Here is a 17,065-nt window from a genome sequence, read left to right as displayed (position 1 = left end):
AAACAGAGAGGTAGGGAGGCAAACCACAAGAGACTCTTAAATACAGAGAACAAACTGAGGGTGGATGGGGGTGGGGGAGAGGGAAAGTGGGTGATGGGCACTGAGGTGGGCACTTGTTGGGATGAGCACTGGGTGTTGTATATAAGCCAATTTGACAATAAATTATATTTAAAAAAACAAACAAAAAAACAAATCCCAAATATATCTCTGTGTGAATACTCTGAGCCTAAGATTCCTACAGCACTTTCACATTCTAGTGCCCTAGAATTGTAGCAGAGTAAACAAGTTAACATATGTAAGTACTTAAAACAGTACCTAGCAGGTGGTTTTTAAATGTAATATTAGGGGCACCTGGGTAGCTCAATCACAGTTAAGCAACTGACTGCAGCTCTGGTCATGATCTCACAGTTAGTGGGTTTGAGCCCTGTGTTGGGATCTGTGCGGACAGCTCAGAGCCTAGAGTCTGTTTCTGGTTCTCTCTGCCCCTCCCCCCACTCGTGCTCTGTCTCTTTCAAAAATAAACATTAAAAATTTTTTTTAAAAATGTAATATTATACATCGTGGCCTGACACTAATTTCTTATTATACTTATGTACAAGCAAGATTAATACTTGTCACAAAACTATTTTGTAAAAAGAACATTTAATATTTTACATGTGCTAATGGGGCAAAAAGGATAGGATTTGGGGGGAAAAGCCTAAATGTCACTAAACAGATAAATGAAATCACTGACTAAAAAGCTCTGGATCTTCCTGGCAAATAAGGTACATTAATTTTGGACTAATAACTTAGAAATGATTTAAAAACTTATAAGAAGGCTTAAATTAGGAAAAATTCCCTTTCTGGATTTTAAGCAACCAAAATGTAAAAAATATGCTTTAATAATGTCACTATTTCTGCCCTTATTTTCACCAATTTACCAACACTAAAAACACAGTTTTGCTTTCTGGTTTCATTTCCTGAAAATGATGTGACATGTACCCTAATTTAGTGGTTAACACTTTGGCACAACTAAAATTAACATTTACAGTAATAGTAATGAAAAGAAATTTTTAGCAAGCATTTAGTAAACAATCTGGAGGTTACACTGATTAATAGTGCTCTTCTACATTATAAACTGATTGGTCATTTTAAGGTATTTTCTGTCAGTGTCAAAGTTTCACAAACATAAGAGACCATATAAAATAAAGCCTCAAAGATTTCTAAGTAAAAAGAGTAGGAATGCAAGGAAAACTCTAAAACTGAATGTCTCCTAATGTGAAAACCTTGATCTGATGGGCCACTCCTTGCCAGCGTATTTAAACAAAAATATCATACATATCATGTGCAATGACTCCAAATACAAATTAAAGTTACTCTCTGAAGTATCTTAAACCTACTATAGTTCTTAGGGTGTATACAAGAGTGACACACAGGGACACCTGGGTGGCTCAGCTGGTGACTCCTAATTTAGGCTCAGGTCATGATCCCAGTGTCCTGGGATCAAGCCCTGAGTCAGGCTCCATGCCTGCTAAAGGTTCTCTATCTCCCCCTCCTACCCTCTCTCCCCTGGCTTGCCCACGCTCTCTCTCATTAAAGTAAAATAAGAAAAATTAATTAAAAAAATGACGCAAAATTTATATTTGTAAGTTAGCTATGCATTACCATAGACTGTACATAAAAGTTAAAATCACACATAAAAATTAGTGAATACGACTGGTAGAGAAATAAAATTTCATAAAAATGGGGAAATAATGCGGTGATTTTGATATGTAGTTATCTGTTTATTTACTTATATCTCCAAAGAGAGTAGTCCATACCCCACAAATTGTCTTAGTAAGTCATTTAACTACCTATCCCCCTTGAATAGGTTCCTTTATCCCTAATATACTTAACATGTAACATACTTTAAACAAAATTTCCTCTTCTCTCCATGTCATGAGAAGCCACCAAGTATCTGAAGATTATCTTTCATTCAATCTAAACTAAACAATTTTAGTTTCTTTATCCTTAGTTCTATAGTTATTAAATTCTAACCTTGTTCATGGTTTTCTGAATACCTCCTTTGAGCTAAAATACAGATTAAGAAATAGCATTATAAGACTACTTCTTTACTCCTTCTGATGCAGATCAGTGTCACTTTTATACCTCACTTTTTTAAGAGGTATAATTCTGCATCAATTTTGAGTTGTCACTATAAAATCTAGTATCAAAGTTATAGAATTTGTTCTTCCTCATCTCAGACTTGTGCAACTTATTTTCATCTATAGAAAGTCAGTCTGCAGATTAAAAAAATCATTCACTATTTACAAATAAACAGAAACTCTAGTTTTCAAGCAGAATCAAATCTGTACCCATGCTTAAGTGTTAGTTACCGAGCAGACTACTATGAAACCCGTCCTTATCCAAAAGTGCTCACAAACTACTTAATGAAATTTATTCATTTTAATTCCCTTGACCATAACATCAAACATGAGTATTAAACTTTTAAGAATAAACTTATGGTAAATCTTCCATTTTTTCTCATTAACCCAGTTTTTCCAAGATGGTTCCACACATATATGAAGACAACGTTCCATCTATATATAATCCATCTCAGTTATAAAATACCAGACTGGATTTGCCCCAATAAGCAAAAATGACTAATCCAAAGATCTTTTAAAAAGACATTAAAAAGAAATAACTTTTTAACAAGTTAAAAATAAGTTTGAAAGAGTCCCAAAAACATGAGCCCAAGTAACAACTAAATTATTAAATATCTTTACCAGTTCTGTAATTATGTGTACATAATCAAATTTGTACTTACCAAATTATTCTCCTTGAAGCTCTGAATCAAACTGAATCTAAACTATTTCCTTTTTTGACAGGTTTCACCTAATTGCAAATTAACTGCCTTACATATAAACCAAACTGGTTTTTGCAAATCCCCAGTACTATCCTGTTCCTGCATTCTTTTTCCCTTTAACTAAGGAGGGTAATGAATTTGAGAATAATTTTTTTCACATTCTGCTGTTACCTAAAAATACAGGCATCAGTTTCCTTTTCTTTAAAATGAAAGCTTTGAAAAGACGCAAATTTTGGACTTCCCATATTCTTTTAGATCTTTAAAATGTTTTATAATAACTTTGCCAAAAAGCAAAAATACTTTTATTTGAGAAACATTAAACTTTAAAAAGTTTAATGCCCACAATACACATACTGTTCCTATCACCCTATGGTGTCAACACCACCAATTATTACTCAGTATACCAAAAACACACATTAAAGAGAAGTAATAGCCACATGAATAAGAGGCACATTTAAATTTTAGATTTCTATTTCATGGAAGTCCACATTTATCTTCCTATGAGGTGGTAATAGGCTAGGTGAATCAAGAATTTTTAAGCGTAGGAAGCAAGAATTACCTTCAATAATCCACAGACTAAGGTAAACTTGTGTCTCAGGAAATACCCAATTTCCACACAAGAATAAACATGTTACAAGCACTCCAATATGAACAATAATGACGATTAAATCATCCAAAGAGCGTATTTTCTGTTGTACTGCAACAAGTGTATGTTTACACCCTCAGGGATTTTTATCATATAAGCACAGAATGTAGCCTCACAAAGTAGGAAAACAGTACCAAGACTTAGATCAAAGTACTAACATTCAAGTCCCAAGACTGCCATCTACTAGCTTAACTTGAAAATGTCCTAATACTACAGCATTTTATTAGAAGTAAATGGCGGTGACAAGAAAGTAACTAAAATTTAATGCTATCGCATAAACAGATAATATTTCAGAGCATTTCATTGAATCAGGACAAAAACCCCATAATGACATTATTATTGCCCATCTTTCATAGATGAAGATACTGAGGTACAACGATTTAAATTAACTTTCCTCAAAGTCACACCGCAGGTTAAGTGGTGAAAACAGTGACCTAACTAGGTCTAAATCGTATGTTCCTTCCAATAAGTCATAGAGGAGGTGAAAAAACACTCTAAATTATATACCAGCGATATGGTGACAATGGGACACGAAAATAATGGTTACCACTGTGAAGGGGAACATCATCCTTCTTAATAAACAGAGCACTTGCTCTTCACGCTACACATTCCCGTATCTAAGTGATTCTGAACGCCGCTTGCAATGGCCGACAAGTATTAGAATGTATACACACTTCCTTCAGTTGTTTTAAGGATATCCTTTGGGATTTCATAAGTCTGACTATTAGCAAGCGACTTAAGCCTCAAGTGGACTTATCTACTTTTTGCAGGCCTGCGTTATCCTTCAAACGAGGAGAGGGCTGCGCTTCTAAGAGAAATGCTGCCGGTTTCTACCAAGCCTCCCCGAAAGCACAAGACCACGTGGTACTCCTCATTAGCCTAAGGATCTGTACTCCTATCCCTCCTTTTGACAAGGACCTGGAAACTAGGGTTTCTTTCTCTTAAGTGGCGCCCTGACACATGCCACCTGTGTAGTAGGAACCGCAAACATCCTGCAGCCCGCCTCCCGGAAGAATACGAGCAACAGAATAACGAGGAACTTGAATGCCGACAATGCCGGGAAAAGGAAACGACTGGAGGAGGAAAGAGGGTGAGCTCTTGATCAGCCGCGGGACCCGGACCTGTCAAAAATTCGGAGACTTACGCCAAAGGACTGTAACCTATCATTCGGGAAGGCCTGAGGTGGGAGCGGCACTACGGAAGGAAGGAGGACGGAAAGGAAAAGAACTGAGTGAGTCGCCGTCGCCCCTCCTCTCACACCTCTCAGCGCGCCCCGACAAGCCACGAACCCTGGCCCTCATCTCGGGTCCAATCTTTGCCCCAGCATTTCGGGAGCAGCCCAATTCTTGCTGCCCAGCGCGGCGGCCGCCGGACCTACCCGCACCTGTCACTAGCGAAAGACACCGGCCCGCAGTTCCCGCCCAGTTCTCCCCCATCCTCCCGCAACCACGGCCACCTCAACGCCTTTCTCTCACCAGGTGTCCCCTTTCCGGAGAGAGGTTTTGAGCAGCGTCGCGATGTCAGACCGCTGGATGTCCAGATCCGCCGCTCCGCCTTCCGCCATCTTCTTCCACTAGCGGTAGCGGAGGCGGCAGCGACGGCGGCGGCACGCCCCAGAGCATTGTGGGAATGGCGTCCCGCGGCCCCGCCCAGTCGGCAGGTCGAAACCAAAAGAGACGTAATGGGGGGAGGCACCTCGGGACAAGAGTCGGTCCCGGGGGCGGACCGAGTGCGCCGCCGTGGTCTGCTGCCCCCCATCGGCCCCCGCCCGTTCAGCATCTCGTCTTGGCCTCCTGTGGCCCGGGACCGCCAGGTTTTATATCTTCTCTGTGGGACCCTGGGTCCTCTGTCTCTAGAGCGGTGCCACCGCCCCGTCCATCCTCGACTTCTGCCTTTCCCTCCCTCTTTCTCACAGACGGCTAAAAACCCTTATTTGCGCATTCAAGCACGCTGGAGGGTGGGGTGGGGCGGGGGGCGTGGGGACGGCTAAGATACGGCAGGCAGAGAATTTTAACCATTCTGAGACACCAGTCTTTAGGTTGCTAGTCGCAGAACCTAAGCTCGGTGAAGTTTGGCCCAAACAAAGAGCAATCCGAAACCGAACACTTGGCCTCGGTGCCCTTCTTGGACTCCTTCCTGCCCTCCTACTCCTGTTGTAGGTGGAAACCTTTTATAGGCTCTTTGTGACGCCTCCCCAGGCACACCCAGACGCCAAACTGCAGTGAAAAACACGTTCCGATTCCTCGGTGAACAGGGTGTGAAATATGTATCAAATAATGCCAGATACTACAGAGGAAGAAAACGTGCAAGAAAGCCTGTATCTTCGATGTTATAAAGTAACATTTTCTTGACCACACCTTCCCAATGTGTGTATATCTGAAATATGTAGTAATAGCAGCTTTAATTATAGCCAATTATGTTACAAATGGGGAAATCGAGTATCAAAAATCAAATGCCAAGGTCACACGGTACGTGGAGAGGTAAGTTCATAACCCAGGTTCCAAGGCCCACGTGCTATCTGTCCACCAGAGCACACTGATTACCTCTTTTTTTGAAATCCCGACCTGAAATATAAACTGAGCTGCACTGGGTTCGTGTGTGTGTGTGTGTGTGTGTGTGTGTGTGTGTGTGTGTGTGTATTTTAAACCTCTGAACACCTAGTGGCTAGCATAGTGCTACCTAACATGTAAGAACCACCTAAATATTTGTTTCAAATGAATTGTGGCAAAACTGTTGAGTGTTTCCAAGCATGAGGTCCAGAAATTTGGCTTTAGGATAATGTAAATGATCTGAAAAGTCTAGAAGATGGATAAGAATTCCTGCATGATCTCCCCTTTTCCATTCTTAATGTCTACCCTAACTCATTTGGTGGGAATGTAATAAAGATGAATGCAGTTATGCTCATAAGAAGTACTGAGCCCTTCTAAATTAACGTAGTGTATACTGGCATTATGATGTGTGTGTATCAGCATTATGATTGCTTATTTTCTTCATAATACTATTTTGCATTATCATGGCATCCTTGATTTGAGAGTCTTCAGACTTTGAAGCTTCCAGTTACTGCTATTTCTTATATTATTTGACTTTCTTTATGAAGGTTAAAAAAAAACTTTCCCTACCCATGAGTACCATCAAAGGGTCACATTTCCCCCCTCCCCGCCAACCCCTAAAAGACAACAAAGTAATTTTCCAAGGGGGAAGCAGCATGATATAGGAATATTGGAGTCATGAATAGGAGTTAAAACCTCACCTCAACCTCTAGCTCCAAAGTACTTAACTTTTCATTTAATCATAAAATTAGGAATAATAATACCTATCTTAAAGGATTTTTATGAAGATTAAATGGAACATTTTTATTGCCTGGGACATAATAGCTAATCAGTAAACACTAATGTTTACCAGTGACAGGATGAATTGTGTAGTATATAAATTATATCTCAATAAAGCTGTTGCAAAAATTTCACAGACTTCGAAATCAAAACCATGCTATCATTTTATAAACATAGCTTCCATTGATTATTATTTCTATTGTTTATTTATTTTTGAGAGACAGAGACAGCATGAATGGTATTTTATAAACATAGCATAATTGAGAAGTGATGCCTCATGCACACTATTCAGTTTTCTTTCAAATAAAATGCATATTTGAAATATTGAAGCCTATAACCATGCAGCAAAGTAAAATAATCTTTCCATTTGCACTATGTTCAAGGCAATGAGTTAACTGGAACATACATATGTAAGTTAAATGTTAATTTGAATTATACATCAGATTTATGAGGTCATTTTGTAGCCCTAATTAGTTGCCTTTGGAGGCAGGAAAGAAATAACAATTACAGTATTTTATTTAATAAGCACTTATAGAGTTCCAAGACCAGTTCTAAGCACTTTAAAATATTAACTCATTCCTCATAGCAACCCTGTGACATAGGTATTATTATTATTTCCATTCTGTAGAGAATAATTGAGGCAATTGACAGAACTAAAATTTGAAACCAGTCTAGCTCCAAAATCTAGAAGTTTTGGGTAAGTTTTAATTTTTCTACCAATCTTTACAATCTCCCCCCCCCCCCCGCTTTTTATTGAGAAACAATTGACTTGTATCACTGTGTAAGTTTAAGGAGTATAGCATGATGGTTGACTTACACATATTGTGAAATGATGATCTTAATTATAGCAGTCAACTTTCTAACACCTCAGTTTACTAATTTATGGAAATTCTGCTTGTTTTACTTATGCTTCTATTTTAAATTATGAAGAGAGATAAGATATTATTCATAAACATTGAATTGGTTAAAGTCCACTTCCTTTCTGAATGAGTAGTAATTGATGAGAAATGTAACTTTCTCTTGAATCATACAGATAAATGAATATAAGCCAGGACTTACATTGCTTATTTGGAATCAGTGTCTTGATGTTTCCCTTAGTCAACTTTGTAAGAGTGTACTATTTGCTTGGTGATTATCATTACATTTTCAGACTCTCTGCACTTTTCTTGTCCACTAAAACCTTAACCTAGGGCTTTGAGAAGGGGAGAGGAGTATGCTGAGAACTTAAGAAATGAGGCTTGATACAAACCAAGTGTACCTTACATAAAGGCAGAGTAGGCTTTGAAATTAGAGATACTGTAGGAAAGGTTCCTTGATCTTCTGAATAATTCCCCTCTCTACTCACTGATGTTTATATGATCCCTTTCAGAGAGTTTCTTATACACGCCGATTAAGAGATAGGACTTCAAATGTAAACCTTTGGGAGAGAGTGAGGTTTAAACCTGAGGTTTCAAGTGAGAACCAGTTTTCAGCCTGGGATGCACCAGAGAAAGAAGAAAAAACACTGTGTTTTTAAATAAAGTGGAATGGAAGAAAATACTGAGAAGTCCAAGACAAGTTTTGCCTACTTCACAGTATTGTTTGGTGCTGGCTACATGAGCCTAAGGAAGAATCTTCCAGAATGAGCACATCCCTGAAGAGAACAGTGATTGATACCTTGCTGTCTTTATTTCTCAAGTCTTACTATCTTTAGTCTTCAATAAGCAGTGTTTCACTTTTTCTTTCTACCTTGTTCTTCCTCTACAGTTATTTCCTCTGATAACTCCCTTTCCCTCCAATTTTATTCACTACTCTAAACCCTTTATTCTTTTCTCTTTTGTAATTTTATAGTTCCCTTCTCCCTTTACTGGCTCTCTAAATAGCTAAAAGGCAGTGGAAAGGCGGGGGAGTAGTGCAAACACCAAAACAGCATGTAGTAAAGTGCTTAATCTGTTAATGATGTGAAACGAGATATGAGTAAAAATTGTTAAGTGCCATTATAGTTTTTAAAACTTTAAAAAAAAAAGTCTCCTTATTTCAGATAAACGTTAGGTCCTGATAAAGAGAAAGAGAAAGTAGTGAAATGAATACACCGTCTTGTACAAAGGACTAGTATACATGAATTTTGAGTTTGGCTCAGTGCCACTAATTAGCTGGGTAACCCTGGTCAAGTCATTTAATCTCTGTAAACATTAGTTTTCTCATTATAAAATAAGGTGATTAGACTCTTCCAGGACTAAAACTCAAATGCTTTCAAGGGTTAGACTATGTAACTATAAATGGGTGAAGCAAATCTGTTGTAAGATGGTATGAAGTTGTGGGAATTCTAATGAACTGTCTGCTCCAATGAAAGTTATTTAAATTTAAAAAATTAGAAAAAACAAAATTATATCTCCTACCCTAAAAGATCTGGAAAGTCACATTTTAACATCAGCATGAAGTCTAGGAATTTGATTATCTGAGTTGCTGCTTGATATTCTCTTTTTGGAAGCACACACAAAATGCTCTGAAAGCTGACACTACCCTGAAGGTTGATGTCAGTCTACTCCATAGTAGATACTCACTGAATGGTAATAGAACTAAACTGAATGAAATCAATAAACAAATCAGATAGTCTAATCAGTCTAGAATTCTATCATCAACAACAAAAAATCCTTAATACACATAGTACATTCTATGGTTTGTAGGAATTTTTAAATGAAATGTACTTGCATGGTGGGAAACTATTCCAAGAAAGAATTGGGTTATCCTATCCAAGCAAGAGTGATATAGATCGAATCAAGGTTGCTAGTAGGGATAATCTGCCTGTTTTATACTTTGTTATTTATATTTACTGACAGATTTCAAGGTTGATAAAGAACCACTTCATGAAAAAAAAAAAAAGAAATATTAAACAGCCTCTGAGTCCTTTCCCCAACTTCATAATAATGAATGAACTTTAGAAAGCAAAATTATTTTAGACATGCTGATTTTTTTGTCTTAAAAGACAAGTTAAATCACAACAAAATATTGATCTTTATATACTTGATTGTTTTTACTTTATATCAGTTTTGTGCAAGAGTTTAAAAATGTTTTCTTTAATGCTTATGGATTTTGGAAGTCTACACATCCAAAGTGAAGGAGATAGTTGTGTAATGATCTACTGATTCTGTAAGTATATAGATTCCAGAGAGATTAACTTTGTTTTCTCCCATGAGAGGACTGAATTATTCAGATTTTCTATTTGGTCAATCCTTCTCTTCATTTTGGCTTAGATAGCAAAAAGATTTAAACTGCTTACAAAGAGTCTTAGAACAATATAATGGCAGGTCTTAAAGAATGCATCTATGTTCCAGGAGTGATATAAACATTAAATGAGGCATTTTTCATGATGTTGTCTTCCAGGTCTCTAAGCAATAGGGCACTACAGACCCTATTAAGGGTCTGTTAGAAGACCTCAATGAGGAAGATAAAACAAGTCTAGTGATTTTATAAAATATTTACCATTGCTTTTTGTTGCTAGCCAGTATACTTCTGTCTAGGCCCTTTTGAACTATGTCAGTTATGGATTTCTAAAATTATTAGTGGCTGAATGCTACTATATAATATGTTTGACATGATTTCTATAGTATGGAGGAAAGGAAAACTTTTCCTTTTCATGAGATGTGTAGGAAATAGTAATACACCTCCATACACATTTGAACTTAATGTTTATGGAAATGTTTATAGAATAGAGTGGAAAGATTATACATTTTGGAATTGGAAAGACCTATATGTGAATGGCCCACTCTGCCACTTGCTAGTTCTGTAACACTGAAAACTTTAGTTTCCTCATCTGTAAAATGGGAATAATAGACTTATTTCATAGGATTTAGTAAAATGGTAATGAAATCACAAATGTGAAACTTTAAAAATTTTTTTAATGTTTATTTTATTATTTTTGAGCGAGAGAGCGACAGAGTGTGAGTTGGGGAGGGACAAAGAGCAAGAGGGAGACACAGAATCTGAAACAGGATTCAGGCTCTGAGCTGTCAGTACAGAGCCCAACATGGCGCTTAAACTCGGTAACAGCGAGATCATGACCTGAGCCGAAGTCGGGTGCTTAACTGACTGAGCCACCCAGAAGCCCCTTGAATGTGAAACTCTTAATAGTGCTCAGTGTATAGTACCATTTACACATGAAATATTTGTCCCTCTTTGACTGGGACAGTTTGTCTAGTAAGACAAATGTCTAAACAAGTTCATTAAGATCACAAAGCTGCTATGCAATAATTAAAATGATTAGGCAGTTGTGTTAAAATTAATAGTACCCCATATCAAAGAAACCTAATCACTAAAGGGGTAAGAAAGATAATATTAAAATTCCAGCTTTACTCACAGTCTTTTCCGTGAAGGTATTCTGAAGGATAAAACAATGTACTTGGAAGCAATATAACAGAAAAATATTACTATTGTTATGAAGATCTCTAATTACAAAATAGGTACATAACATATCAAAGACATGTGTCACAGTCATCTTACCCATGGACTGACAACACCGAAGGCAGAATAACAGCTCCCCAAAGATGTCAGTGTCCTAATCCCAGAACCTGTGAGTATGTTACCTTACATGACACAAAGGACTTTGCACATTTGATTTAGGTTAAGGACCTTGAGATGGGAAAATTATCTTCCATTATCCATTATCCATTAATATAATCCCAAGAATCTTTAAAAGTGGAGAAACTTTCCTGGCTGCGGTCAAAGGTAAATATGACAACAGAGAAATCGCTTTGAAGATAAAATAAAGGGGCCATGAGCTGAGGAATGTGAATGGCTTCTAGAAACGGATGAATTCTCTTCTAAACCCTCCAAAAAGGAACAGTGTTGCCAATGCCTTGATTTCAGTCCTGTGAGACCTGTATTGAACTTGTAACCTATAGAAATATATAAGATTATACATTTATAATGTCTCAAATCACTAAGTTATGGTAATTTGTTATAGTAGTAATAGAAAACTAAAACAGGTAGTAGATCAGCCTACCCTAAGGAAGTTGAGACAAAATCATTTTAGACCCAAAATGACCAATTTGTCTGTCTACTATAGCAGTACACAGATATGTCTTGGATAACAATTATAAGAAATTGGGCTCAATAAGATACATTATCCGAACTGCTAGTTGACAAAAGTATGGAAGACATTTTTAGAGATGAGCTCTAAAACTGATACAATACAGTGAGCACCTGGGTGGCTCACTCAGTTAAGTGACCCATTTGATTTAGGCTCCGGTCATGATCTCGGGATTCACAAGATTGAGCACCGTGTTGGGCTCTGCCCTGACAGTGGGGAGCCTGCTTGGGATTCTTTCCTTCCTAGCTCTCTTCCCCTCCCCACTCCCTCAAATAAGCATTTAAAAATAATAATAAAACTGATACAATACATAAAATAATAGCCATACCAAAGTCATCAGCAATTATGAGATTATTTTAACTCTTCAGGTAATGTCACCAAATTCTTAACATCAAATTATAATAAATACCCATCAAAGCTGAGGACCTGGAGCTTATAAATGTGCGGATTACACTTCAACTGGCCAGATATCAGCCAAGGATAGAAAATAGTAGATCCTCAAACAGCTTCTAGACATGTTGCAGTGGAATAATTATTGACTATGCAAAAGAAATGCTATCCAGACTTACTAATAGAGACTGAATCAGTTCAGGGAAGCTAAAGCAGCTGTTAGCCAACTTCATGATTACAATCAGAGGAAATTGAGTCAAGCTGACTTATGAGAAATAGAGCTGTAAGTATATATAGAGCTAGATAGTACTTATGACTACTAGCCAAACTACAAATCAATACATATAGCCAACAGTTTCCTTCCTTCCTCCCTTCTTTCCTTCCTTCCTTCTTTTCTCCCTCCCTCCTTTCCTTCCCCCTTCCTCCCTTACTTCCTTTCTCCTCTCTCTCCTTCAGTTGCTCCCTCCCTTTCTTTCTGCCTGTGTCCTCAGGCATTTATAAAACCTTATGTGGACAGTGGTTCCCTTGTAAGTACTTACTGAATGAAATGTCTTTGTGGGCAGGTTAAAACTAAGAGTAACCCTCAGCTCTACTGACTACTTAAAGTGGTTGATAGGAAATAGAAGTAGATCAAGGTAAGAAGACAAAAACCTTGCTTTTAGTAGGGCAAGGGCTGAGTGCTTTTAAGCAATGCCCTTTAGACTCTATATCCTGTAACTGCTTTTCAATGGCTCATGTAAATGGCATTGTACCGTGAGTTTTCAGCCTTTTCAGAGAAAAATGAATTTCAAACTTTTTTTTCTTGAAGTAAATTAAAGGAAATTAGAAAATTAAAACTTCAGAACTGTCAGCCTTCTAAAATAATTTCCCCCCAAATGCTTCTACTGTTAAAAAGGTTTGCATTTTCTAGCTTTCTTTTTTCATGTTGTGCAAATTAATTCAGTAAACAATAAAATTTTATAGAGATGTGAACACTTTTTCCAAGTTTGAAAGAAGTTTAAAACTATGTTAAAGAGAATAAGTCAGTTTTTAAAAATGCAGAAAGATTCTTCAATGGGAAACTGTAGGAAGGAAATTTTTACCAATGTTGAGTCTATTACATATTTGCTATCATGACATCCAAGAAAATTTATGATAAAATCAATTGAGGAATTTTTTAAGATATTTCCTTAAAAGCTAGAGAAATAGTATTCTCTGATTAAGAATAGACTTGGGCACCCCAAATTAAATTCTAGTGCTCTTTGCCTCAAAAAAGAGAACTCTTAAATTGGGAAGCAGTGTATCTAGCAAGAGAATGCTACTCTTCATCTGAACTTAAAAGGATGATGGAACTCAGTTGGAATTTTCTCTTCCTTTTGGCTGCCTAGAGGTATCACTTATCCAATGGACTGTTAATGGCTGGAGGGTTAAAAAAGGAAATCATCTTAGCCTAAGGTAGTGTTTCTAAAAGTGGAATCTCTAGATAAGCTGTATCACAAAGAGTTGAGGTGCATTTTAATATGCGGATTATTCGGCTCAACTCCAAAGCTGAATCAGAATCTCTGGTAGATAAAGTTTAGAATTCTGCATTTTAACAAGTTCACTGGTGATTCTTGTGCCTTCCAAAGTTTGGGAAGCATTAGTCTAAGGAGATAAGTTGGCTTCTTCAATTGATTTTGCCCAGATTCAGGCAATGGCCTGTGACAAGAGTGAAATTATATCGTAGCTGTGGGGCTGGATTGTTCATTCTTGATAGAATGATCTCTCCCTAGCCCTCTAGGATTATTTAATCTCAGTAAATTAAATGAACAGCTCTAGTATAACTCACATACTGTAACTGTTATCGTTTCAAATAGGATTTTTTTCTTTTTTAAAATATATTTTCAATAAAGATGTTGGCTTATCTCAGTGGACTGATTTAATATTCAATAATTTCTTCTATTTGATGTCTCTACATTAACCATGTATAGTCCCTATCAGTTAAAACACAATAAACTGTTAAGAATTGTGTATTCAGTTGGTGACAAATATTTTCAGTAAAAATGTAAAAGTAATTAGTTTTTATAGTAAAAGAGAAGTACTGTATAAAAAGACCTAACTTAAGATTTAGGCCATAAATGGTTAAATATAAACATAATACAAATATACTATACCACATAGATATTTATAATTAGAGATCATTTTTAGCAGAGGGAATGAAATACTTGTATAGTGAACCACACATTTTTCTCTATGACAATTTAAATGTGTAATAAGTTATAGATTCTGTACCAAAACCTTGGTAGCTTTACATTTTTAAGGGTCATAGTCTTTGTTACTGCATAAGGATTACCACAGTAGAAACTCTTATTATTAAAAGGTGATTTCATTCTGGAAGCACTGAAAAGAGACTTTTCTATAGGCTGCTGTCATCCCAAAACTTTAGATTCTTCTTGACCTAAGAATCATGTAGGGGATATGTAAAAATGACACATTCTTTAGTACTTTAGTACTTGATTTCTACAGAAAAAGAGTGCAACAAAAATGAAAAATGAGCAATTATTCTTTTTATTGCTAAACATTCTCCATTTTATATTGTGGCAGTGGATACCTCACCCCTATCCTACCCACCCTACCTCAAAATGAGCTTAAGTGATCTTTTCTTCCTGGGCCCATTTCTCTTCTCATGAGTACAGCATACTTAGGAGCAGTTTAGGGAACATGACTTCCCTAAAAAGTACTGAACGTTCCTATGTATTGGTTTATGGAACTAACTCCTTCCTTCGGACTCTCCTATTTTAACAGGTAAGAAGGAACACAAAATGAGAACCAAAGGAGTCTTGAATAAAAAAACAGTTATTAGATAACACACAGAGACGATGACAATGTAAACATGGCTTTTAAAATAAGAATAATTAAATATAATTAAGTTTAGGAGCAAAACATCTAGAAAAATATTATTTAGAGATGTACTTTCCTTAATTGGAAACAGATGGAATTGAAGGATTTGTGTTAATTACAACAGAGATTCCTTATTTAGAAATTACTGCTGAATAATTTGGGGAATCTCCTTTATTAATGATATTTAAAACTGTAGTTGAGTGTTTCCCTGTTTAAAGTCAGGACTTTGGGGGCACCTGGGTGGCTCAGTGGCTTAAGCATCTGACTTCACCATGATCTCACAGCTCACGAGTTCAAGCCCCACGTTGAGCTCTCTGCTCTTAGCGCAGATCAGCACTCTCCAGATCTTTTGTCCCCCCACCCCTCCCCTGCTTGTACTCTCTCTCTGTCTCTCTCAAAATAAATAAAGCAACTTTAAAAAATTAAAAAAGAATAAAGTCAGTCCTTTGGATTTGTTACCCTGATGTCAAATTCAGCCCTAGGAATCTATAATAAATATTGAGGCAAAAACTTGAGGTACATTAGTACCTCAAAGAGTAAAATACAAACTTGGAAAGGACAAAGAAAATTCAAGATCAACTATTTGAGAATGAGAAGTAAATATTATTTAAACAATATTTAAAGTGGGCAATATACATGAAGGTCACTCAAGGGAACACTCTAAACAAGTGCGTGCCTCGAAATGACACATGGGGAGGAAACAATCTGTGAAAAGGTCAATTTGTACAGTTGGAACCAAATGATCTTAGAACTTAATGGACCTGTAGCAATCATCTGGTTTAATTTTTACCTTTTCAGTGAGAGAGGTTGTGACTTATCAAGATAATAAAGCTAGTGAATGTAGAGCCAGGACTAGCATCCAAATAACTGCTTACTTCAATCCCCTTGCTGTAGTATCACAATAATTCAATAAATCACTGTGTTGGTGCTGGGGATTCTTAAATTTTTTTTTTCAAGTTCATTTATTTTTGAGAGACGGAGAGAACAGAGTGTGAGCGGGGGAGGGGCAGAGAGCAAGGGAAACAGAATCCAAAGCAGGCTCCAGGCTCTGAGCTGTCAGCTCAGAGCCCAATGCAGGGCTTGAACTCACTGACCCTGAGATCATGACCTGAGCCGAAGTCAGACGCTCAACTGACTGAGCCACCCAGGCGCCGCTCCTTTGCTGGGCATTCCTAATATAATATGACTCGACACTAAATTGGAAACTTACCAACAATGCCAAAAGTCACGATACTCCCTATGTCAGAGATTGCTTACTGTCCACTAGTATACACATATATATTCTGCTTTTCTTCCATAGCAATAGAAGTTTCAACTGAACATATGGCCACACAAAGAAACTATGGATTTTTTTTTCTTTAAAACACTGACACATAATTCCCATGCTATACATTGGACCCATTTAAAGTACAATGCAATAGTTTTTAGTATATTCACAGAGTTGTACATCTAACACCAAATCAATTTTAAAATATTGTCATTACCTTCTGCCGAAACCCCATATCCTTTAGCTGTCACTTCAACTCCTCATCCTTCAGCCCTAAGCATCCACGAATCTATTTTCTGTGTTTATAGATTTGCTTATTCTGGACACTTCTCATAAAACCAAACAATATGTGTACCTTTGTGACTGGCCTCTTCGATTTAGCATAATGTTTTCAAGGTTTATCTATGTTGTAGCATGTATTGGTAGTTCATTATTTTATTGCTGAATAATATTCCGTTGTATGGATATACACATTAATTTATCCATTAATAGTTGATGGACAATTGGATTTCCTTTTTTGGACTACCATGAATAATGCTGCTATGAACATTCACATATAAGTATTTGTGTGAATGTACGTTTTCATTTTTTTGGGTAAGTACCTAAAAGTGGGATTGCTGGGTCAAATGGCCACTCAGCGTTTAAAGAAAGTCAGACTGTTTTCCAAAGTGGCTGCATCATT

The 17,065-nt window shown here is 37.0% G+C and overlaps 1 protein-coding gene across 6 annotated transcripts in view; it reads right to left on the bottom strand.

The window, feature by feature from the left end:
• USP15 (ubiquitin specific peptidase 15) overlaps nt 1–5,088 on the bottom strand; it is a 117,094-nt gene extending 112,006 nt beyond the window's left edge. For all 6 annotated transcript variants that reach the window (XR_007456703.1, XR_007456701.1, XR_007456702.1 and 3 more), the window contains exon 1: nt 4,946–5,088. Coding sequence is in view for 3 of the 6 variants with exons in the window: in XM_049625878.1 (XP_049481835.1) it covers nt 4,946–5,034 (89 nt within the window). In the remaining 3 variants the exon portion in view is untranslated. The remainder of the gene's footprint in view (nt 1–4,945) is intronic.
• Between the last annotated feature and the right edge of the window lie 11,977 nt (nt 5,089–17,065).

The sequence above is a fragment of the Panthera uncia genome, chromosome B4, assembly GCF_023721935.1.
Source record: "Panthera uncia isolate 11264 chromosome B4, Puncia_PCG_1.0, whole genome shotgun sequence".
Lineage (NCBI taxonomy): Eukaryota > Metazoa > Chordata > Mammalia > Carnivora > Felidae > Panthera > Panthera uncia.
This window is presented reverse-complemented; position numbering and strand designations above follow the sequence as displayed.